General features: G+C 42.5%; 3 protein-coding genes across 7 annotated transcripts; all 3 read left to right on the top strand.

Annotated features, from left to right (window-relative positions):
- Positions 1-207: 207 nt before the first annotated feature.
- On the top strand, positions 208-1,832 carry LOC148363180 (general transcription factor II-I repeat domain-containing protein 2A-like). The gene is made up of 2 exons (XM_088340772.1): positions 208-1,622; positions 1,734-1,832. The coding sequence occupies exon 1, from the start codon at positions 373-375 to the stop codon at positions 1,618-1,620; it is 1,248 nt and encodes a 415-aa protein (XP_088196898.1). The 5' UTR covers positions 208-372; the 3' UTR covers positions 1,621-1,622; positions 1,734-1,832.
- A 1,088-nt stretch (positions 1,833-2,920) lies between these two features.
- Positions 2,921-11,438, top strand: LOC148363179 (uncharacterized). 5 transcript variants are annotated; one of them, XM_088340774.1, is made up of 4 exons: positions 2,921-3,069; positions 5,630-5,782; positions 8,533-8,658; positions 9,402-11,438. In XM_088340774.1, the coding sequence occupies exons 2-4, from the start codon at positions 5,659-5,661 to the stop codon at positions 10,310-10,312; spliced, it is 1,161 nt and encodes a 386-aa protein (XP_088196900.1). In that variant the 5' UTR covers positions 2,921-3,069; positions 5,630-5,658; the 3' UTR covers positions 10,313-11,438. The 5 variants fall into 5 exon arrangements, with proteins under 5 accessions (XP_088196900.1, XP_088196899.1, XP_088196901.1 ...); XM_088340773.1 differs by lacking the exon at positions 2,921-3,069 and adding an exon at positions 3,133-3,290; XM_088340776.1 differs by lacking the exon at positions 2,921-3,069 and adding an exon at positions 3,325-3,362.
- Positions 11,439-14,074: 2,636 nt separating this feature from the next.
- LOC148363178 (uncharacterized) lies at positions 14,075-22,940 on the top strand. The gene is made up of 3 exons (XM_088340779.1): positions 14,075-14,122; positions 17,287-17,441; positions 21,813-22,940. Exons 2-3 carry the CDS (start codon positions 17,318-17,320, stop codon positions 22,784-22,786), a joined length of 1,098 nt encoding a protein of 365 aa, XP_088196905.1. The 5' UTR covers positions 14,075-14,122; positions 17,287-17,317; the 3' UTR covers positions 22,787-22,940.
- Positions 22,941-23,382: the final 442 nt, after the last annotated feature.

Here is a 23,382-nt window from a genome sequence, read left to right as displayed (position 1 = left end):
GTGAGGAGCGGGAAGCCGTTTACAGATGGCGATTATGCCAAATCATTCATGCTTGATGTGGCCAACGAGCTTTTTGACGACTTTAAGGATAAAGATAAAATAATCAAACGGATAAAAGATATGCCTCTTTCAGCAAGAACTGTGCACGATCGTGCCATCATGATGTCGAAACAAGTGGAGAAAAAACAAGTGAATGACATAAATGCAGCGGAGTTTTTTTCCCTCGCTTTGGATGAATCAACAGATGTCAGTCATTTATCCCAGTTCAGTATTATTGCACGCTATGTTGACGGTGACTCGCTGCGTGAGGAAAGTCTTGCCGTTTTGCCACTAAAAGGGACGACGAGAGGAGAGGATTTATTCAAGTCTTTCATGGAGTTTGCAAATGAAAAGAATCTACCAATGGATAAACTTATTTCTGTGTGTACCGATGGTGCTCCGTGCATGGTGGGGAAAAACAGAGGATTTGTAGCGCTGCTTCGTGAGCAGGAGAACAGACCCATCCTCAGCTTTCACTGTATTCTACATCAGGAGGCACTTTGTGCGCAAATGTGTGACAAGCAGCTTGATGACGTGATGTCACTGGTCATTCGGGTGGTCAACTTTATTGTTGCCCGAGCTTTAAACGATCGCCAGTTTAAAGCACTGTTGGATGAAGTGGAGAATAATTATCCCGGTCTTGTTTTGCACAGTAATGTGCGTTGGCTGTCAAGAGGGAAGGTGTTTAGCCGTTTTGCAGCTTGCCTGAGCGAAATACGGACTTTTCTTCAAATGAAAGGCATCGAGTATCCCCAGCTAGCGGACACTGAGTGGCTCCTCAAGTTTTATTATCTTGTGGACATGACTGGACATCTGAACCATCTCAATGTGAAAATGCAAGGCATTGGAAATACAGTGTTATCCCTTCAGCAGGCAGTCTTTGCATTTCAAAACAAGCTGGAAATCTTTACTGCGGATATTGAGACTGGTCGTTTACTACACTTTGAAAAACTGAAAGTATTTAAAGATGAGTGCACAGCAAGTGACTCCCCTGAACATTTTGATCTCCATCAGCTCGCAGTTTTCACATCTTCTCTCCTGACGTCATTCAAAGCACGCTTTGGGGACTTTCGTGAGCACACTAGTCTTTTTCAATTCATCACTCATCCGCACGAGTGTGATTTGGACAAAGTAAACCTGAGTTTCATCCCCAATGTCTCTGTCAGAGATTTTGAAGTAGAAGTTGCTGACCTGAAGGCCACAGACATGTGGGTTAATAAGTTCAAGTCACTGAATGAAGATTTGGAAACCCTTGCACGAGAACAAGCAGAGCTGGCAGGCAAACACAAATGGACAGACATGGACAGACTTCAGCGCGCAGACCAGCTGATTGTCAAAACCTGGAACGCGCTCCCCGTCACGTACAAAACACTGCAGCGTGTGAGTCTTGCTGTATTGACCATGTTTGGATCTACGTATGCATGCGAACAGTCGTTCTCACACCTAAAACACATCAATACCAACCTGCGATCACGTTTAAAAGATGGAAGCCTAAACGCCTGCATGAAGCTGAACCTCACCACCTACCAACCGGACTACAAAGCCATCAGCAAAACCATGCAACACCAAAAGTCGCATTAATAGTAAGTCAGAAGTACTTTTCTTATCAATAAATACCTTTAATTTTATTTTGAACAACGTGTTATAACAGAGTCTTATTATAATATATATATTGTTGGTCTTCTTCGATTTAGATAAGAAATTGCTGACCTGAGGGCCTCAGACAGCGGTGAACAAGCAGAGCGGGCAAGTAAACATGGACAGATATGAATAAAACCTCAGCCTGCAGACCAGTTGATTGTTATAATTATAAATAATTGTTAGTTTTTGTTATTAACTTACAATGTTGTTCAAAATAAATTCTGTCTTATTATACTATAAACTCGTTGATTTTCCTCTTCCATTTAGCTGTTTTTGGTATTAAAATATACATATGGCTCTCCTAGGATTAGATTTTAAAATTTGGGTTTTTTCGGCTCTTTCAGCAAAAAAGGTTCCCGACCCCTGGGTTACGACATGGTTTGAGGGCACTTCTGCCTCGGTCTTGAGAGTATTGGGACACACCCCATTTTCACGTGAACGCGCAAACCGAGTGACTAGGGCACATAGCGAGTGAAAGTGCGAAGAATGGGACGCAGCCCTCTCTCAGTGGAAGTGTTTAAATTTGACTTAACACACTCTTATATTCTATAGTTTGTTTGAGGTTGTCCTCGTGTTTCTTTTTGCTCTCCTTGAAGAAGAAACACGAGCCTGGATCTGTTCTGAGCCATCGTACTGATACCTGGACATTACACACGCCATCATTTAGCCGTTCCACCCCTTTCAAGGTTTCTTCAGTTTCCTCATGTTGAGCATTTTTTGAGTTTTTACTTGTCCTTGTATAGGTGTTAAATCAGGGGATATTGTAATGGTGGTCTGTGCCACCATCTGTGACTTTTTGTGATCAAGGGCAAAACAAAAAAACATAACTTTTCCGCCATCGCACCAAATAATTTGGTCAGATAATCACGTATTTTTTCACCTCAAAATTATTGTTTTTCTCATCATTTTCAACCAAAACTAGAAAAAAATAGCACAATAATTTACAACCCTAACCCATTTTGATTTTTTTGTTTTTTAATATTTTCATTCTTTAACTCTACGGTGTTACTTGCTGCCTATTTGATAAGTGCGGCAATGAGCTGGATAACTTTATTTTTTTTAGAATGTCAACACTTTCTTGACAAAAGTCTTGAAATATAAGTTCATTTTATTTATTCATTCCCGTGTTTGTAAACCATAACGTTCGTAGAGTTGTTGAAATGGCGACGAGGAACTTTTGTGAGGGATCCGTTTCTTCAGTGCGTTTTATGGGTTGCAACACTCTTGCACAGAAGCGTAAATGGATACTACAACAAATGCAGCCTCACTTCAGTGCAGTGTTTTATGCGGAAAAACACCGTAAATGAGGCCACATTGCTACCATGGTTTTTGTTAGTGTCTTTGTGCGGTACGTGGTTTAGGCCAGAAGAACTACGTATGAATTTTTAGGTAGGACCACTCCTGGGCCTGTATTGTTTCAGATCGGACCCATTTTCTAAACATGGTACATTCCAGAAAAGTGAGATAAAACGAGGTAAAAGTGGTTATAGTAGCCAGGGGATGCAAATCTCGGCAGAGATGCATTTCTCGGCATAACACCGGAACTATTTTCCAGGCGGACATTTTTTCCCTTAAAAATAGCACCGAAAAACTTGGTCGTAACTTTGTCCGTGAGTAACCCGTTTTATATCTTTTTTTTCAGTTCGTAGTTATTTTTATGTTTACCTTAAAAGTGGCTAAAGGTTTGTTGTGTCGACCTTGTGGTCGCTGTTTTGTCAACCGTGCTGTCACATTCGCTGTGTAGAATAACCGCAATTAGACAGGAAAAAGGCCGCGTTGGCATTTCTAATATGTCTGAGCGATATTATTCGAGTAAAAATGTATTAACTCGTCTATAGTTATAAAATACATACTATTTCCTTGTTATTGGATTGTCAAATTAAATTAGAAGATTTAAAAAAATGTTAACGTACTATTTATTGTTTCAGTCTTACAACAAACCAAGAAGAAATTCAATCAATTTAAAGATGCAGTACACCCCCGATTTTTGTCGTAAAATTGTTCCATACACACCCGTATTAAGTGAAATTCGGCGACTAGGAGTCACATCGCCTAAACAGTGTACAACACAGGCTTTTTTTCGGGAGCATTTAAATATTAAATCCAATTTTATGTGAAAAGCACTTATCAGTCAATAAATTACCACTTAAAGTGCGGCATAAAAACATTCAGTGCACAGAAAGAAAATAAACGAAGCCTGTCCCAGTGACAGGGCATGATAGCTAGCATGGATCCCCTTGACGACAATAGAATTTAGAGTGAGCTTATTACCCAAAGCAGCTGAAAAGATCGAACTGGAATTGGTCAGATTAGTGTAAGTGTCTAGCAGTAACTGCTAGCGCAGGGGTCTCGCACCATTTTTTAACTTGAGAGCTACTTTTTGTGACAGATTAGTGCAAAGTGCACCCAGTTTGATATGTGTTTCTGAAATAACAACTTATGTTACTACGATGTTGTTACCGTGTTACTACTAGGGTATTATGGATAGGGTCAAACAAACTAAGTCTACTACTAAAAAAAATAATTTTACTATAAAATCACACCGACCCAGCACTGGCGAGTTATTTTCAGAACACGTCAGCAGGCACCTCAGCTATCCTTTGGGGGAAACATGTTAGAGATATTTATCCTAGCAAGAGAGGCTACTGTAAAGGCCAGTAAAAGGTACCTGAGTCCTTAATTAAAATCTATTACTATACAAAATCATATTATATTAGTTTGAAATAAAATAATTCGAAATTAATTGTCCTCAAAGTTTTTACTCTTTGTGAAATCTTGCTTCTCTTGAAAAGTCCGTCTTTTAAATGGCCTTTCAACTATATCTGTAACCAAATCTTTGTTGTCATCTCCCTCAGCCATAGTAGGTTAAGATGTTTAAAATATATTTTTTAACATTTTTAACTTAGATAAAGCAATAGTGTAGCTTAATTGATTTGCATAGCGCTGCCTTTGCTAAGCTCAAGTGATTATCAATCGCAACTTTAACTTTTTCTGTCAAATATGCTATATCCACAACAAACAGCACAGATTAAATTACTTCTTCAACCTGTTGTGCAAACATTCAATAAATAAGACACAAAACAAGGTAAAAAAAAGTTTGCGTATAAAATGCAAAAAAAACTGTTAGGAATTAAAAATGTACAAAGTATAAGCCAGAATCTAAATGGAGCAGTTTTGCATTGATTTGGCAGAAGCGTCAGAGGGGGTAGTGCTGGGAGAAACTTCAAAGAAATAAAAGAAGCCGTCCTTGAGCCTGCTGGTTTTTGCTCTGAAACTCCACTGTCGGGTACATATGTTCAACATGGGGCCTCCTAGCTGGCCTTACTGTTGTCATCTCGGGATCTGATTGGCGATTGCAACTATCAATCAGCTATATGTGTTATTCACATACAGTGCTCAGACGCCAGTACTGTTGATTCTGAAGGCCTTGAGCGGTTTTTTATACTCTGATTACACAGGCTAGCTAAATTCTCGTAACCACCAGTGTCTCCTGGGAAAAGTACAGCCTGGCGGAGCCCATCTGTTCCCAGGCCTTTTTTTGGGGGGGAGGGGTTTGTTTCCCCACATGAAACAGAACTGGTTTCCATGGTTACCAGTAGCAGGCGAAGCCTCCTGATCTGACTCACATACAGCACTTCATCATCTGGTCACTGTTGTTTTTGGGCATCATCCTGCTCTTCAGAAATGTGCCAGATCTCTGGATTGAATATATATATATATATATATATATATATATATATATATATATATACACACACATTATGTTGTGATAGTGTCTCCAGTGGCCCGTTTCAAGGTTATACAATGTAATAACTGATGTGACTCAGGAGCCATATTATAAAATTTAAATGGGAACATATTGTTAAGGATTCATATATTGTTCTTTAGGATGTTGTATTAATTATATTGAGCGATACTCCTTTCTTTTTGGTGGTCTGGACTGAGTTAGACCCTTGGTCGAAATAGAACCTGAGCAAAATGTGCACAAGGACCACCGGCAAGTTGGAAAACGAGCTTCGGAGACCGCCAGAGGAGTTGGAGCCAGAACGTGGAATGGTGGACGTGGTTCGCCAGCAGATTCAAGTTGTGTTGAACACTGCAGGTTGGTCACTTTCGTTCCTGCAGGCATGAAAGCCTCTCAACTTTTGGAGAAAATTACAGTTTTGTGTATTATTTGTAAAACTGTAATATGTGTAAATATTTGATCATACAAGTAACTTACATAATCAAATTAATTATTTTGATTAGCGAACAACAATTTGTAATTCCCTGTTTCAATAAAGTTGAAAAATAAAAAAATTGCCTTTAGTACATCATAGCTTCCTGCGGGCAGAACATGTGCGTCAGCATAGAGGACAGACAGAACTTGGGAATTATCATAGCAATAGCTATCACGACATCCGATACGCAAATTGCTAAAGGCACGGAACCTTGCCTTTAAATCTGGTGATGAGGAGGCACTGAGATCAGCGAGGGCTAACCTGAACCGTGCTATCAGACTAGCAAAGCGATCGCTCAGTCAAAAAATCCAGGACCTTTTCCTCAGCACAACCAACACCAGGGATATGTGGAAAGGCATTCAGGCCATCACCAGATACAAGCCAACCACCGCCCCAGTGCAGGACACTAGCATGGACTTTCTGAATGACCTCAACAACTTCTTTGGGAGGTTCGAGGCACAAAATGGCACCCCTGCAGCGAAAGCGGTTCCACATCAGGACGAAAGAGCACTCCTCCTGGACTCAACTGAGGTGAGGAAAACCCTGAGAAAGGTCAACACACGGAAGGCTCCAACATTCCAGGGTGGGTCCTTAGGGAGTGCGCCGATCACCTGGCTTGTGTACTTACAGACATTTTCAACACCTCGCTAGACCAAGCCACGGTACCATCATGCTTCAAGATTGCCACCATCATCCCAGTGCCAAAGAACCCCCAGATCTTATCATTGAACGATTACCGTCCCATTGCACTGACTCCCATCTAATGAAGTGCTTTGAGAGACTGATTAAAGAGCACATCACCTCCAGTCTCCCCTCCTCACTCGACCCCTTTCAGTTTGCCTACCGGACAAACCGCTCCACCGGGGATGTCATCTCCTCTGCGCTTCACCTGAGCCTGACACACCTAGAGGAGAAGAACACCCATGTGAGGATGCTGTTCCTGGACTTCAGTTCAGCATTCAACACCATCATCCCACAACACCTGGTGGACAAAATGAGACTCCTAGGTTTCAACACCCCCCTGCGGAACTGGCTGCTGGACTTCCTCACTGACAGACCCCAATTAGTGCGGATTGGTCAGAACATTTCCGATGTCATCACCCTCAGCACTGGCTCCCCTCAAGGCTGTGTCCTGAGCTCCTTGCTGTTCACCCTGATGACACACGACTGCGTCCCTAGGTCAGCCACAAACCATATCGTGAAGTTTGCGGACGACACAACAGTGGTGGGCTTCATCAGGGACGACAACGACCTGGCCTACAGAGAGGAGGTGGAGCAGTTGGTGAGCTGGTGCAGGGACAACAGCTTGGTCTTCAATGTTAACAAAACTAAAGCGATCATTATCGACTTCAGGAAAAAACAGCCCAACCATGCCCCACTTCTCATCAACAACAAGGCAGTGGAGGTTGTCAGCAGCATCATGTTCCTAGGGGTGCACATCACAAACAAACTCACCTGGTCCGTGAACACTGCATCACTGGTGAAGAGGCCACAGCAGCGCCTGTACTTCCTGCGGAGGATGAGGAGAGCCCACCTGCCCCCACCCTCCCTCATCACATTCTACAGGGGCACCATGGAGAGTATCCTGACCAGCTGTATCTCTGTGTGGTGTGGAGGCTGCAGCGCTTCCGACTGGGGCAGTGTGAGGAGGGTGACGAGGACAGCAGAGAAAATCATCGGGACTTCTCTCCCCTCCATTCAGGACATTGGCCAGAAGCCCTGCCTATCCCAAGCCAAGAACATTATCAGGGACCCCTCTCACCCCCATCATGGACTGTTCACTCTGCTAGCCTCTGGGAAGAGGTACTGCAGTGTGCGGTGCAGGACCACCAGGTTCCACAATAGTCTTGTCCCCCTGGCCATTAGACTGTTAAATGGTCAATCAAACACATAGTAAATCTAAACTGCTGCTAATCTGTACATCTGTTGGTTTTGTTTGACCTTTTGCACTACTGGCAGTTCTTTATAGCTAGCCACTCCTTGCACATCTGTTCTCCACTGCACTATTGTACTACAGTGTTATTGTTACTGTTTACCTGACTTGTTTACCTGACTGCCCATTTTGCACATCTGGTTAGCTGCTCCTCTTGCACTCTTTGCACTACTCTTTGCACTACTGTAAAATACTATACATAGCCATAATTATTTAGTATATTATTAGTACTTCAATACTCCAACTCAATACAACATTTTATTTATATCTGTACATTCAAGGAAACTGTGCGGGTCAGATGTATCGACATTTCGTTCTGTATACACGTGTACTAGAATGATAATAAAGTATATCTGAATCTGATTTGGTTTCTTTTCTTTTCTTTTTTTTTTTTCCTTGAAAAAGTTGTTTGCCACCTGTGCGGAAACGTTTTGAAAAGTTGTACGCCCGACATAAAAGATACACGCCCCGGGCGTCTGGGCAGACGTTATTTCAGACACTGATATATGATTAATGCCGCAGGTACTCCTGTTCAAAAGTTTGCTATATACTGCATGTATATCACCACTTTTAACTGTAAATGTATATGTATGTCCATGAACATTTTCCTTTTTTTCCCACATTTCTCTCCTTTATTCTTTACCCCCATTTGTTTGATTGCATCAATATAAATTCAAAGAAGTCTTTTGTGTCCCGCAGATGTCGGCGAAAAATATCTCGGTGTTAAAAAAGAGGAGGAAGAGTGGCAGTCTGTTAAGGTGAAAGAGGAGAAACATTTCACAGGTTTTCCTGGGACTGGGGCCCCTTGGAGTCCTGGAGATCAAGGTTGGTGTATGGTTAAGCCTAAACCTCAGCCTTAAATACCCACTATAACAGGAATTAGACCGCATATTGTCATTTAACTATTTACTGGAGGTCAGAAAGATGGAATACACCGCTGTGGAGCCTCATTCAGCGTGATGCAGAAGAAGTCGGCCCTTTCTAAGAGGTTCCGTATTCGTATATTGTCTTGGCCTCTCACCCACGCAGGGGACGACTCTGCCTCACCAATGTGACAGCGTGTGGTCAAATGATCTTAACTGATTCAGACTGGATAATGTGTGTGAGAGTGCTTATGGATAGAAAGACGCCAAGCAAGGACAAATCTCATATCTGAGAGGCCTAATCTAACAAATGTTTACACCCCTATGGGTTCAAAAAATTGTAATATGTGTATTATTTGCCCTCATGTAGGTTTTAGATGAGGAGATGGTGTCATAATAGTATCTAGTTTGCAATAATCTGTGGTCTGTACAGCCCTTTGAGCCTCTTTGTGATTAAGGGCTCTACAAATAAACTTGACTATTTACGAAAATACAAAACATAAATGAAACCAGCCTAGATATCAATTTTGAAAATTCACTAAAATGTAAGAGTTTATGTTTGTCCTTAAACATTATTTTGATTTTCCTTTATTTTCTACGTCTGGTATTCTTTTACCCAAATCTCTTCTATTGCATAATCTTTTTTTTTTTTTTTTTTTTAAACAGATTGATTTTACAAACACAAATGTGTTTTGTGCCTTGCAGATGTCAAAAAATATCTTCTTTATGGACGTCAGGATCCAGAGTTGCCTGTTGTTAAAAAGGAGAAGGAGGCGTGGCAGCTTGTTGAGGTGAAAGAGGAGAAATATTACGGAGAGTTGCCTGTGACTGGGGCTCCTTTAAGCAGCAAGGATGAAGAAGAGGACAAGTGGAAAGAACTGGTGGGATGCTGCTCCAGTCAGCCCGTGACCACTGATGATGACGACAAGTCACGCTCTGCACACACCGATGCCGAACAACAGTCGGAAGGTGACGCCGCAAGTCAGGCTGAAAGCAAAAACAGCACGTGCTCTGAGTGTGGCAAAACGTTTACAGCAAAGTCTTCTCTGAAATTGCACATGATGAGCCACACGGGTGAAAAACCTTTTGCCTGCTACGTTTGTGGTAAAATGTTCACTGCTAGTGGGGCCTTAAAAAGACACACAAGGTCGCACACAGGTGAGAAACCTTTTGCCTGCTCAGTTTGTGGTAAAAAATTCCTTGCTAGTGGGGCCTTAAGAAGACACACACGGACACACACAGGCGAGAAACCTTTCGCCTGCTCAATTTGTGGTCAAACTTTTTCTCAGAGAGGACACATAACACAACACACAAGAACCCACACTGGTGATAAACCTTTCGCCTGCCTAATTTGTGGTAAAACATTTGCTAAAAACGGGACCCTAAAAACACACACAAGGACCCACACTGGTGAAAAACCTTTCGCCTGCACAGTTTGTGGTCAAAAATTCATTCAGAGTGAGAACTTAAAAATACACACAAGAACCCACACTGGAGAGAAACCTTTTGTCTGCTCTATTTGTGGTAAACGTTTTGCAGGTAATGGGACCTTAAAAAAACACATACGGACACACACAGATGAAAAGCCTCATGGTTGCTCAATTTCCAATAAATAATTTGCCACAAATGTGACCTTATAAACACAATAACCCACGCTCAGTTTGCGGTCAAAGATTCACACGTCTTGAGAAACAAGACTCAAGAGTGCTAATGAGAATAGCGGCGGTCACTCTGCCTGATGTTCTCAGTTCTTTGCACTATGATAAAAAAAACTCACTTTTACCACTGAATAAACAGACGTTTGCCTCTTAAGGTTACACTTCGGCGTTACATGTTGTCCTTTCTTAAAATTTTAAATATAGAATATAAACATGCAGCGTAATGCAACAGTTCATCACTCTTCCAAACTTTCAATCACATTTTCATAACGTTGCTGATAAAAAAATCCTCTTAGAATCAGTTTAAAGGTGCCTTTCTCCTGGCATCATTTATATTTGCCCTAAGAACCTGAGATGAGTGGCATTTATCCATGCAAAAACTTCAGCTGTACTGATTGCTTTACGTGTACAGTATCGTGCTAATGTGGTGATAGGGCGATGAGTAAGGTCTTAAGTACTTCATACTAAAAAAAGGCAGCATGTCTGGGTTTTTTCATATTTAATCATCATATATTCCATTTTTAAAGACGACTCCATTGTTTTATTCATGGTACTACAAGACTGGCAGGGTCCAGGCTGCGTGACACAAATGCTTATAATTTATCATATAGCTAATATGTTACCCCATTTACTGGGCTTACTATGAGCCCCATTGTTTTTGGCGTTTCCCTGTTGTCAACAGGGAAGTCAACTACAGCAGTCAACTTTTTTAATTTTCATCTTTGCTCAGTTAAATATCCATGCAAAATATGCTTGTCATAGATTTGCAAGACTTCTGGTTTTGGGAAAGCAACTGCTAGGGTGGACCATATAACCCGTTATGGTTATATAATGTGTTTGAAAGTTTGTCAATAAAATGCCTAGAGAAGCGGCAAAACACGAAGAGGGTGTAAGTGAGTGATGCGTCCTTCTCCTTTATGTGTCAATCAAGCTTTATTGTTTGTTGCTTTTGTTGTTCTGGATTGAACCAAGACATTCTTCTTCTACGCTCTTTTTCGAACAATGTCAATGCGTGAATTTTATGCCACTTAACAAGTTGTCAAGCAGGGGATGCACTTAAATAAAACCCAGAGTTGCTACGTTACTTGTTGACTTTTGCTTAAGTGTATTTGATTTTAAAACGTGATAGCTTTGATTGTATTATTTTCGATGCACCAATTTTTTTTCTTGTTCCGAAAACGAGCAAAAGTGCGCTTTCGGTTCTGGCTAGAGTAGTACATAAAAGCCCGAATTATGGTTGGATGGATGGGGTGAAACGTACTCTAGATTTTGTGAGGTTGGTTAATTTATTGGAGGCAAGAGTGTGTGCTAGGTTTAGATGCGAACGGCGAAGGTTAGTTAGGAATGACTGATATCAACGCATATGATGCGGAGGGGGTAAACCAGTGTATGTTGTTGGGCCTCTCTGCTAATGCGTTGCAGGGAACAGCAACTCACCCCTTTTTGTGCTATGGACTTGATGTTCTGTGTGCGGTTGGAAAGAGCTAAAGAGAATGAATGGTTAATGAATGTGTTCTTCACTCTAGCCACGTCCCACGAGGGGGATATGGCTTTGGTATGTATCGTGTACATCAAACCAAAATTAGGCTTCAAAATGAATGGTGGTGTGATGATGTCGCGTGTAAGATGAGGCAAGGTCCCACAAAAATACTCCGCTTCATTTGAGTTATTTTCTTTTTTAAAGGAATTGTGTGAGCTTAAAAAAACACGCTGTAAGAAATGGTCCTCATATTCTTCATTTTTCGTAAAAGTGGCCATCAGAGTAAAGCCTTTGGAGACGCATTTTTGCAATCCTCAAAAATCATTGTTTTTCTCATCATTTTTACCAAGAATAGAAAAATTTAGCTTTACTTTAGCTGAACTTGATTTTTCAACTTGTTCAGCCTCATTAATGAGAGTTATGAGACCACAACTGTGCTAGTGAATGACACAATTTCTATATTGAAAACCTTCTAATCGGAATTGCCATTTTTTTATTTTTCAACGTCATTTTTAACAAATCGCTGTTTGGCATTGAAAATACTCTACCCAGCCATGATGTCCACCCGCTCCAAATGACTCTGCAAAACAGGCTTTTGATAGCGGAACCTGGTAGCATAGACCCCGCCGAGGCATTGACTGAGAAACTTTTTCACTCAGGCATGAAAATTTCTCACTTTTAAGAGAAATGCTCTGTTTTGAAGTAAAAAAGGATGACCTACGTGAATTGTATAGATCTGAGGAGAAAATATTTTGAGGGCATGGATTGCAAGTTTTCCCAGAGTAACTCGGGCGTTTGAAGTAAAATCATTGGAGTTTCTCGTGTGACGCGGATTAGATTCTATCTTATTTTAATCCTAAAATATATAAAGAAAAGCACAAAAGCATGATGAAGGAAACAACCCTTTGGTGTATCTGATGATGAATTGGACTTTGAAGGACATGAAGAAAATACATTGTATGTCAGGACCTGAACAGAAACAGGACCCACTTGCGTCACATTTCTCACATTTTTTGGGGAAGAAGGGAAAGGATTGCACACACGATCCGGTGACAGCTAGTCGCGGGGAGCAGGTCGCTCAGAATGCGGAAGTGGCACTTTCGTGGCAAGCAATGGCGGTGTCGGGAGCAAAAAACAGGTCAGTAGCCGCGACAGGAGAGCAAAAAATGTGGTCGAAATCAGCAACTAGTCAAGGAGGGGAGAGTAGACGTGGTCGAGATCAAAACAGTTCGTAATTCGGGACGGGAGAGCAGACATGGTCGAGATCAAAACAGATCGTAGCGGGAGCCAATCTGTCAACAAGCTGCAGCTGATGCCACATGGGCGGGGCCATTTGGGCGCCATGGCAACTGTGACATTGTAAATTGTATGTGAATGTTGTGTTCATAGTTGACAATAAATGATTTGAATGATGGCCGCATGTATTCAACAACGTTTGTCAAGTTCAAAGCTTAGTTTGAGCTGTGTGCGGCACAGTTCTGAGGTCATGAGATCGAACCTCCTGTGTGGAGTTTGCATGTTCTCCCCGTGCTCTGAGCACTCCGGTTTCCTCCCACATTCCAAAAACATGCATGTCAGGTTAATTGGCCGGTCCAAATTGTCCCTAGGTGTGAAGGAGCGAGTGAGTTGTCTGTGTCTCTGTGTACCCTGTGACTGGCTGTCCCCTGCCCACTGCCCGAAGATAGCTGGGATGGACCCCTGCGACCCGACTGAGGATAAGTGGTGCAGATAATGGATGGAAATTATTGTATCGGGTGGCAGTGCGTTAGAAGAGACTGGAACCTCTGTGAGGGACCCGTTCCGTTGGTGCACTGTATAAGGTGACACACTTCCGCAGAGCGTTCGTGTGCGCTTGCTACGCACAATGCAAACGCATCCCTCTGTTTTAGTGAAGGGAATTCTCTTCGAGAAGCGGCTCTTTCGACTCAACTCAATAAAAAGAGCTGAGCTTTCAGATCCCCAAATTGTTTTAGTTGCTCAATCCATTTATTACCAATTATTATTTAACATATGCACAAAATGAGTAATTGAGAGGGGAACAAAATCAACATATTTTTTTCAAAAAGCAAGATAAAGTGGAAGGCTAGAAACAAAATAAAAGGGGAAAAAATAAGTCAAAAGCTATGAAAATGAAACCAAAGATGAAAAAAGGGTACCTGTAAGAATAGTTGTGCCGCCCCGGACTGGTGTCTGGTGACGCCGCTAGTAGGAACCTTTTTTGGGTAGGATATTGTTTTTGGTTGGAATGTTTTTTTCGAGACACTTATCCGATTTCTCTTTCAATCCAGGTATGGCCAGTACTAATACACATAAAATCGGTCGTAATATTGTGAGTAATCAGTTTCATGTATTTGTTTTAGTTCCTTAATATGTTTATAGTTTGTTCTGTCAATCTTTTTGTCCTCTATTTTGTCTAACTCCCCACCACACTCTCTTTATAGATCACTTAATTTGACAAAAAATAAGGCGGCTTTGTCAATTTAATGTGTTCGAGCTGTATTTTATATTTAGCAATTATAAACTTACTCATAAATAGAAAATGCACAATTTGCCTTTCCAATTGTAATGTGGAAACTTAACACAATGCACACTTGTACTCTAGGACGCAAACACCGGCTTCCTCGTCAAAAAAGCCTATTGTATATTCGTTGATTCTTCTGAAATGTGTATATTTTATTTTCTGCCCCCATGGCGGGTATGTCACATGTCTATCCAACAATATGTCATACCTGTCAACCTCCACGGCTCCATGCCTTTACAAACTGTCGTATTTTCCCTTACAAAATACAAAATAATCTCACACCATATTTTTTTTCCAAACGTGTTTATTTATGAAGTTTAACATGTTATATTGTACATGTGTTTCGTTATATCATTCTGTACATATTCTTAATAATAAAATGAAAAAAATAGAACTAAATAAAATAAAAAAAAAAAATCAGAAACAATTGTTATCAGCATATCTACAATAACAGAAGCCAACTGCCTCGAGCGCTGGAAGGAGCACTTTAGCCTCCTCTTGCAGCACAGCACCATCCCGGCTGATCCCACCCTCCTACGGGCTGCGAGCACAGCACCTCCTAACGACACCTGCTGCACAGACCCCGTAACACCCGAGGAAGTGAGAGCTGCTCTGAAGAAGTTGAACACCAAGAAAGCCCCCGGCATCTGTGCCATTACCGGCGAGATGCTCAAGGCCGGCGGTGATGGCATGGTGGAGTGGCTAACCCGCCTATTCAACCAGGTGTGGGAATCGGAGCAGCTGCCCACCGACTGGACCAGAGGAGTCATCTTGCCCTTCTGGAAATGCAAGGGCGACAGGCTTGTCTGTGGAAACCACAGAGGCATAACCTTACTCTCCATCCCGGGCAAGGTCTTTACCAGGATCTTGCTCAGCCGTGCCCTTCCAGCAATCAGAAGCTGCCGCCGTCCCCAGCAGGCTGGCTTTATGCCCAACCGCTCCACAACGGACCACATCTCTGCCGTCCGTTTGCTGATAGAAAAGACCCGTGAATTCCGTAAAGATCGCCATCTATATATCGGATTCATTGATCTGAAGGCCGCCTTTGACACCGTCTGCCACTCTTCACTGTGGAACATCCTCCAAGCTCTCAGAGCACCACCCAAGATCATAGCCCTGTTCAAGCTGCTCTACAGCAACACAGAGAGCTGTGTCCGTATCAACGGCATTGACTCCGACTGGTTTGCTATCTCCAGCGGCGTTCGCCAAGGCTGTGTGGCTGCTCCCGACCTTTTTAATTGCATCATCGACCATCTGATGTTCAGGGTTAGTGAGCGCATCCCCGGAGTGTCTTTCGGCAACTACCACCTGACTGACCTGGAGTATGCTGACGACACCATCATTCTCAGCACTTCCTACAGCCAGCTGAGAGACGCTCTGGGCATTTACAGCGAAGAGGCAGCGCGGCTTGGCCTGCAAGTGAGTTGGACGAAAACCAAGTTCATGTATGTCGGTGATGGACCAGATCCACCTCCCATCCAAATTGGTAGCGACATCGTAGAGCCTGTCAAGAGCTTTGTATATCTGGGGTCCATGGTGACAGACAATGGGGACCTAAAACCAGAGATTCTCCGCAGAAGAGCCCTGGCAGCATCTGCTCTGCAGTCTCTCTGGAAACCACTCTGGCGGCACCAGACCATCGCACGCAAGACGAAGCTCCGCATTTACAACCTCGCCGTACTCCCTATCCTGCTTTATGGCTCAGAAACATGGCCCCTGAACGACACCCTGGCCACAAGAATCGATGGTTTTGATAGCAGGGCTCTCAGAACCATCGAGAACATCAGGTGGCCCCAGCGAGTCTCCAATAAAGAGCTCAGAGCCCGCACGTGCCAGCCCCAAGCATCTTCCTTGGTCGCACAACGCCGCACCCGCTGGTTTGGCCATGTCCTTCGTCTACCACCAGACCATCCGACACGAGCCATTCTCCAGTTTGACCCAAAGGCCGCAGGCTGGAGACGACCACGAGGGAAACCCCGCACTCGATGGCTCGACGTCGTTGCGGGCGACCTCCAACAACACGGAGTTGCCGTAGAGGATGCAGAACAGCTGGCACAAGACCGCCAGCATTGGAAAAACCTGGTTCATCTGGTCGGCTCAACGCACAGGGACGGGACCCCCCGACCTTCGCTGGAGCAATAAGTAAGTAAGTAAGTATATCTACAATATCCATTAATAACAATTTGAATTTGTAAATAAAAATATTTTTGGGAGGGAAAAAAATGAGTTGGCATTTCTATTTTGTAAACCAAACCACAATATCAACCATTGATGTTTGTATTTTAAAATGTCAAACAGACCATTTAACAGGGACAGAAAATACAAACCTTTGCAGCATTGTGACTGGGAAACATGTTTTTCATAAGCCTTGTGATTGGCAACTGTTGGAGGTATATTGTGCTTTGCGATGAAATGGCAAAACATCACTTCTGCAGCTGTTGAGGAGTAGCTTTATTGCATTAATAAGCTTATTATATAGAACAAGATCGCTATTGTCGGAAGCGCAGCAGAATGCGCGTTCACGCGAGGGGTTAGGATTTTGCAGAGGAGTCGAAATTGGGCACTACAGCGGCAGACGCACAGTAGCATCAAACGCTCGCTTCGTTTGCAACAGAAAAAAAACGATACCGGATAGAGGCTACCGCGGCAAACTCGTCTGACTTGATTGATTTGCCGATTCGTGATAGTCTGTGTATATCGGATGGTACCCATAATTGACAAATTAGCGTTTTTCCATACAGATTTTCTTGTACGTCGTACACGTCTTAAAATGCATAATAAACGTACTTTGTACGGCAAAAACGTACAGGTTGACAGGTATGATATATAATGTTATTCCAGGATTGTAATTATCACTTTTATAGTAGACGCCACAGTTGGATCCATTCATATAAACTGGATATGTAGTATACTGTATATTTGATTTGGCAGAAATCAAGCTGGGTCTTCCTACCTGAGCAAAATGTGCTCAACGACCACAGGCAAGTTTGAAGAGAAGCGTCAGAGAGCACCAGAGGAAACTAAGCCAGAACGTGGACGAGTGGACATGGTTGGCAAGCAGCTTCGAGTTGTTTTGAACAGAGCAGGTTGGTCACTATAGTTCCTGGGACATGACCTGCTGTTTGTTTTTGCCGTTTTTGGGTGATCCAGAAGTCCATTGTGTAAAAGATGAATGGAGTCCTCTTTAAACTCAATATGAACGTTGTTTATTTTCAGAACACGGTACAGCTTCTTTCACTCAGTTAGAAACACCTCCCAGACTCCTGCTCGGTGTGTGTACCATAATAACTCGTCTGCTGTGCAGGCACAATCAATTACTGGATATGACATCTCCCCCCCATTTTTTTGTTGAAAATAACAAATAGTAGCATCTCACAAGGCAGCCTAAAAACAATGATCGGTAGATCTGACATTATCTTACCATAGGAAAATTTTATCAATAAATCAAATAGTCAACTGTCATTTGCACATTATTAAATAAAATTGCCATTCAAGTCAATAACTGTTTTAGATTCAAAGCAGTAATTGCAACTACACTGTGCAAAGAACATGTCATAGTAACATTTGGTCACAACTCACATTTCTGGGACAATAGTTTTCTTTTTTATTCTTTTTCACAGCATCATCATGAGATCAAGAACGATTAGTCCCTTGTGTGTGTTGAGTCTTTTCCATCTCTCAACCCCACCAAAGGCCATAACGAGTTTCAACTCATTCACAGCTCAAGCCTGTTAACAGGTTTACACACCCTTCCACACCTGGTCACAATCTGGCTTGGTGGAAGTGTGTCAGATGGACCCTTAGCCTGGACTGCAGGGACAGTCTCTTCTCGAATAGTTGTAGACTGTAACTGCACTTTAGCACGTTCTGTAGACGATGGTTGAGCGCGGCGTGAAGCTGACAATGTCAGGAGGTGACGACAATTCTTCCGTAGTACAGCACCATCTTTGTGTAGCAGCCTGTCCCAAAACCACCGGTGGTCTAGACTATGGCTTCTCCTGGTTGTAGAGCAGGTCGGAGTCAGGCTCCGTGATGGCGATTGAAGTAGTGAGCTTGCACTGCTTTCTGATTGTTGTCTTTCACTTTCACCGTTTTTCTGCTGGGCCATCTGGGCAGGAGATTCCTCTCCAAGGTTGGGACTGTCGTCCCGATCTTCCTTCTCATTAGCAGTTTAGCTGGACTGTAGCCCGTGGTGGAACATAGAGTGGATCTATAGATCATCAGGGCTAGCGGTGGATCTTTCTGATTCTGGATTTTCTTCGCAACCTATACTACTCTTTTGGCATGTCCGTTGCCTTGAGGATAATGAGGACTGGATGTTATATGTTCAAAATCCAGCTGCTTTGCGAAATTCTGAAACTGCACTGGCAAATTGTGGACCTTTATCGCTAACGGTCTGGTCCACGACCCCAAATCTAGCAAACACGGTTTTCAGTTTCTGAATTATGTGTGAACCGGTGGTTGAGGACAGGTGCAGTATTTCCAGGAATCGGGAGTAGTAGTCTGATATTATCAGGTAGTTGTGTTCGCACAGTTCCAATGCAAATCTTTGGTCGATCAGGTAGTGGTGTGGAGATGAGAGGTTCTTTTTGTGGTTTCCTTCTCATTTCCAGACACACTCGGCATGACATCAATGTGTCTTTTAACTGCTTGGACAGCCCCGGCCACCACACCGATGTCTTGGCTCTCATTCTGATCAGACCTTGGTGCCCATGGTGTAGCTTCTCCAGAATTTCAGCTCTCACAGAATGTGGCACGACAATTCTGCACCCTCTTAAAACTAGGCTGGCTTCAACTGAGACCTCCGACTTCACTTTAGTGTACTCCCTCGGATCCAAAGGGACGCTACTTATGTGTTCAGGCCTCCCTGACCTGATAAGCTTACTGACAAGATGTAACTCTGTGTCAATTGCAGTGACATTTTTGATGTTTTCGAGTCTCTTTGGTGAAGCTGGTATTCCCCCCGACTACTGAGGCTACATAGCAGGCTACATCACTGTGTGAATCCACATCCCCCTTCACTACATGTCAGTGGGCTGCCACAAGGGTGTCCAACTATCCGGTCCCGGATGTTTTCCTCACGGCTCGTGCCGAAATCACAGTGCTCTGAGAGTTCATATGAAGCTCTTTGCCCTCTCCCCAGGCTTCTGAAGACGCTGATAAAAACAAGCACGTTAGTGGATGATATTCCTCCGCTGAACGAAGCAGTCATTCAACTTCTTTAGCGCGACGTCATAATTGTCCTCTTCACCGTCATTAGCAAAAACAAAAGACTTGCACACATTCACCGCCTCGCTTCCCATTGCGTATATCAAGCAGCTTACTTGAACGGGTCCATTGTCTTTGTCTAGCTTCGAAGCGATTCTGTAGCGCTCGAAACGCTGCCTCCAGTCATTCTGACGGTTTCTCGAAAGCAAAGTTCGTTGGAGGATTAAACTTGGCCATTCTCACATCGCACCATACATGTTCCATACATAATTCGTAATAAAAAAAAAATCAAACAAAATGATAATGGTCTTCAAATAACTTTGATCCTTAATGACATTTTTAAATAGTATAAAACTAAATATCAAGGAGCTTGCAATATAAATACAGATATCTATCTATCTATATATATATATATATATATATATATATTTAATATGAATTACAATTAGGGCAGCACGGCGAAGCAGTGGTTAGCGCGTGTGCAGCACAGTTCTGAGGTCATGAGATCGAACCTCCTGTGTGGAGTTTGCATGTTCTCCCCGTGCTTGTGTGGGTTTCCTCCGGGCACTCCGGTTTCCTCCCGCATTCCAAAAACATGCATGTTAGGTTTATTGGCCGGTCCAAATTGTCCCTGGGTGTGAATGAGCAAGCGAATTGTCTGTCCCTGTGTGCCCTGCAACTGGCTGGCAACCAGTTCAGGGTGTCCCCTGCCCACTGCCCGAAGATAGCTGGGATGGGCTCCAGCACCCCTGCAACCCTACTGGGGATAAGCGGTCCAGATAATGGATGAATGGATGGATGAATTACAATTGAAATTGGCAATATTGTCAGTGAGAGCCAGCCACATAGTGGGCATCATTTACAACTAGATTATGGTTGTATACAAAATAAAATCAAGGGATTAGCCTGGATATTTTGTTATTTTGTCTTAACATCAAGTCAGTTGCATGAAAGCAGATTCAATTGATCTCTGCTCAGGCGGTATGGTGAGAGTTTATTCTCGACAGCCAGCTTCCAGAGCGGGCTAAAAACCAAGATAAGATTATCCCGTGATTCATTTTCCACAATTTTCTAAACTATCTCATTACAGCGAGCTTTGTACACTCTGTCAAGTGAGGGAACGGGTCATTCCACAAATTTCTGAGCTGTGCTGATCCCCTTCTGGAGCGCATATCTCTGGACTGCAGGTGAACCACAGACAGAAACCAATCACCCAGTGACCAAAATAGGCAAGACGAGATTGGTTTTACGGTTTATTTTTTTTATACATTTCTTCCACATTTTTAATTATCAAAAAAACACAAAAACTAGGAAAAAGTATAAGTTGACATTAATGCAAAGTACATATGTCATTGTCCTTTTCTGTTGTCCGATTCTTTTGTTTGCCTCTGACTTCTTAGCTTCTGGTAGGATTTGGCCCTGTCTTCTGCTTGGCAAGAAGGATAAAGCTGCAGACCAGTTAGGGCGAGTTTCTAAAAGTGGTCCTGACAGTCACAAACCACGTTTCAGCTTAAAGAATGGCTGGGGTGCCTAGTGAGAGAGAGAGAGAAGAGTTACACTAACTACTGTACATATAAAAGTGGCGTTTTGAAGAAATATGTGGCACCAGTACCACGGTATTTGCAATCATTTCTATAATGAGACTGACTTCACTTTTCTATATATTTTAAAATATTGGATTTTTTAACAACACAAGTTTATGAGACTCTGGTGGCAGCCATTAAATCATGGCAGGCTGACTGAGAATTCTATGGTTTGGGAAACAGTGCGGGGGTCCAACTTGAACCCAAATCATTATTAAACACCCAGTTATTTATTGTTTCATTACGTAACGGTTATATAAGAATTTGATTAACACTAGGCGGTTTTATAACGATTTAATCGACACCGAACACCTATACCAAAAAGATCTCCAAGTTTGGCATAGACTGATCAGTTCAACTTCCAGTTATCCAAGCTTCCTCTGGCCACTTAAATAATACCAATGAGATGCTGTCCTTAAAGTTCATAGAAAGTTCTTGTTCTTCTGTATGTGTGATCCAAGTTATATATATATATATATATATCCACATTGAAAAATAGCTATATAGTGCATGTACAGAACCACTTTAAAATGTACATGTATGTCCGTTAACATATAAATATTTCCCCCTTCTGCTGTTCTGCTCTTTGGGGAAATCCCATTTGTTCCATTCCATTTTTTTAAAACGTTGATTTTATAAAAAACATGTGTCTTTTGTATCCCACAGAGGTCGGTGAAAAATATCTTCTTCCTTGGCGGCCGGAGTCGGAGTTGCGTGGCGTTAAAAAGGAGGAGGAGGAGTGGCAGCCTGTTGAGGTGAAAGAGGAAAAACATTTCACAGGTTTCCCTGTGACGTTGATAACCGGAGATGAAGAAGAGAAGCAATGGAAAGAGTTTGTGAGATGCAGCTCCAGTCAGCTGGTGCCCACTGAGGTTAATGACGTGTCACGCTCTGCTCACGCGGATGGCGACCAACAATCCAAAGGTGATGCCGCGAGTCATGCTGACAGCAAAAGTTGGATGTGCTCTCAGTGTGGCAAAACATTTTCAACTAAGTATTATTTGACATTGCACATGAGGAGCCACACTGGTGAAAAGCCTTTTACCTGCTCCGTTTGTGGTCAAAAGTTTGCTCAACGTGGGATCTTAAAAGATCATGTAAGAACCCACACTGGTGAAAAACCGTTTGCCTGCTCATTGTGTGGTAAGAAATTCACTCAGTGTGGGACCTTAACAATACACGCAAGAACTCACACTGGTGAGATGCCTTTTGCCTGCTCAATTTGTGGTCAGAAATTCAGGATGAAGGGCCACATGAAACGTCACATAAGAACCCACACTGGTGAGAGACCTTTTGCCTGCTCCGTTTGTGGTAAAAAATTCATTCAGAGTGAAGCCTTAAAAACACACGCACAGACCCACACAGGTGAGAAATCTTTTGTTTGTGCAGTTTGTGGTCACAAATTTGCTCAACGTGGGACTTTAGAAATGCACAAAAAGACCCACACGGATGAGAAACCTTTTCTCTGCTCAATATGTGGTCAAACATTTACTCACAATAGATCCTTAAAAAGACACACACGAACCCACACAGGTAAGAAGCCTTTTGCCTGCTCAATTTGTGATCAAAGATTCTCAAGTCAGGCCGAAGCTCAGAGACACAAGTGTCCTGGTGAGAATAGAGGTGATCACTTTGCTTGATATGTTGTCGTGTATTACATTTTGATACATTCACATTTAATTGTACTTGCCCAAGATACAACACAGGAAGTGGTTGCCCCCTACAACCCAGGTGGTTAAGGGATCCATGATATTTTATCATCACTGTGATCTGTTGTAAAATAAACTCGCATCTTTAAACTCTCAACTGTTTTCTTTCTTTATCACTTGGTTTTCTGAACTGATTTTTTAAGCACTCACATGTTTTGTTGTTGTTGCTGTCATTGTGAGAATTTTATAAATTAAATACCAGGAATCCACATCCAGTGAATTTCTGTCGGTTATTTGTTATTATATATTGTACTTATTTAAGCAAGTCAGTGCAAAATACCTGATGGAAATGTGGAAACATGTTAATTACAACTGAGGATCCGTTCCCAGACAGTCCAGCAGCCTGAGGCCAATGTTCAACTTTACAGAAAGCTCTTCGTAGGTATACTTGTATTGTATTTAAATTGTTGTCAAACCTCAATAGCTAGCATAAAGTAGCAACAAAAACAACATTTGAGTTAACTTGAGCATGCAAACCGTGATTAGAGTCTAAACTTCAGGCACAAACAATAATTACAGATATCGGA

The sequence above is a fragment of the Urocampus carinirostris genome, chromosome 7 (genome assembly GCF_059441175.1).
Source record: "Urocampus carinirostris isolate Australia breed hairy pipefish chromosome 7, RoL_Ucar_1.0, whole genome shotgun sequence".
NCBI lineage: Eukaryota > Metazoa > Chordata > Actinopteri > Syngnathiformes > Syngnathidae > Urocampus > Urocampus carinirostris.
This window is presented reverse-complemented; position numbering and strand designations above follow the sequence as displayed.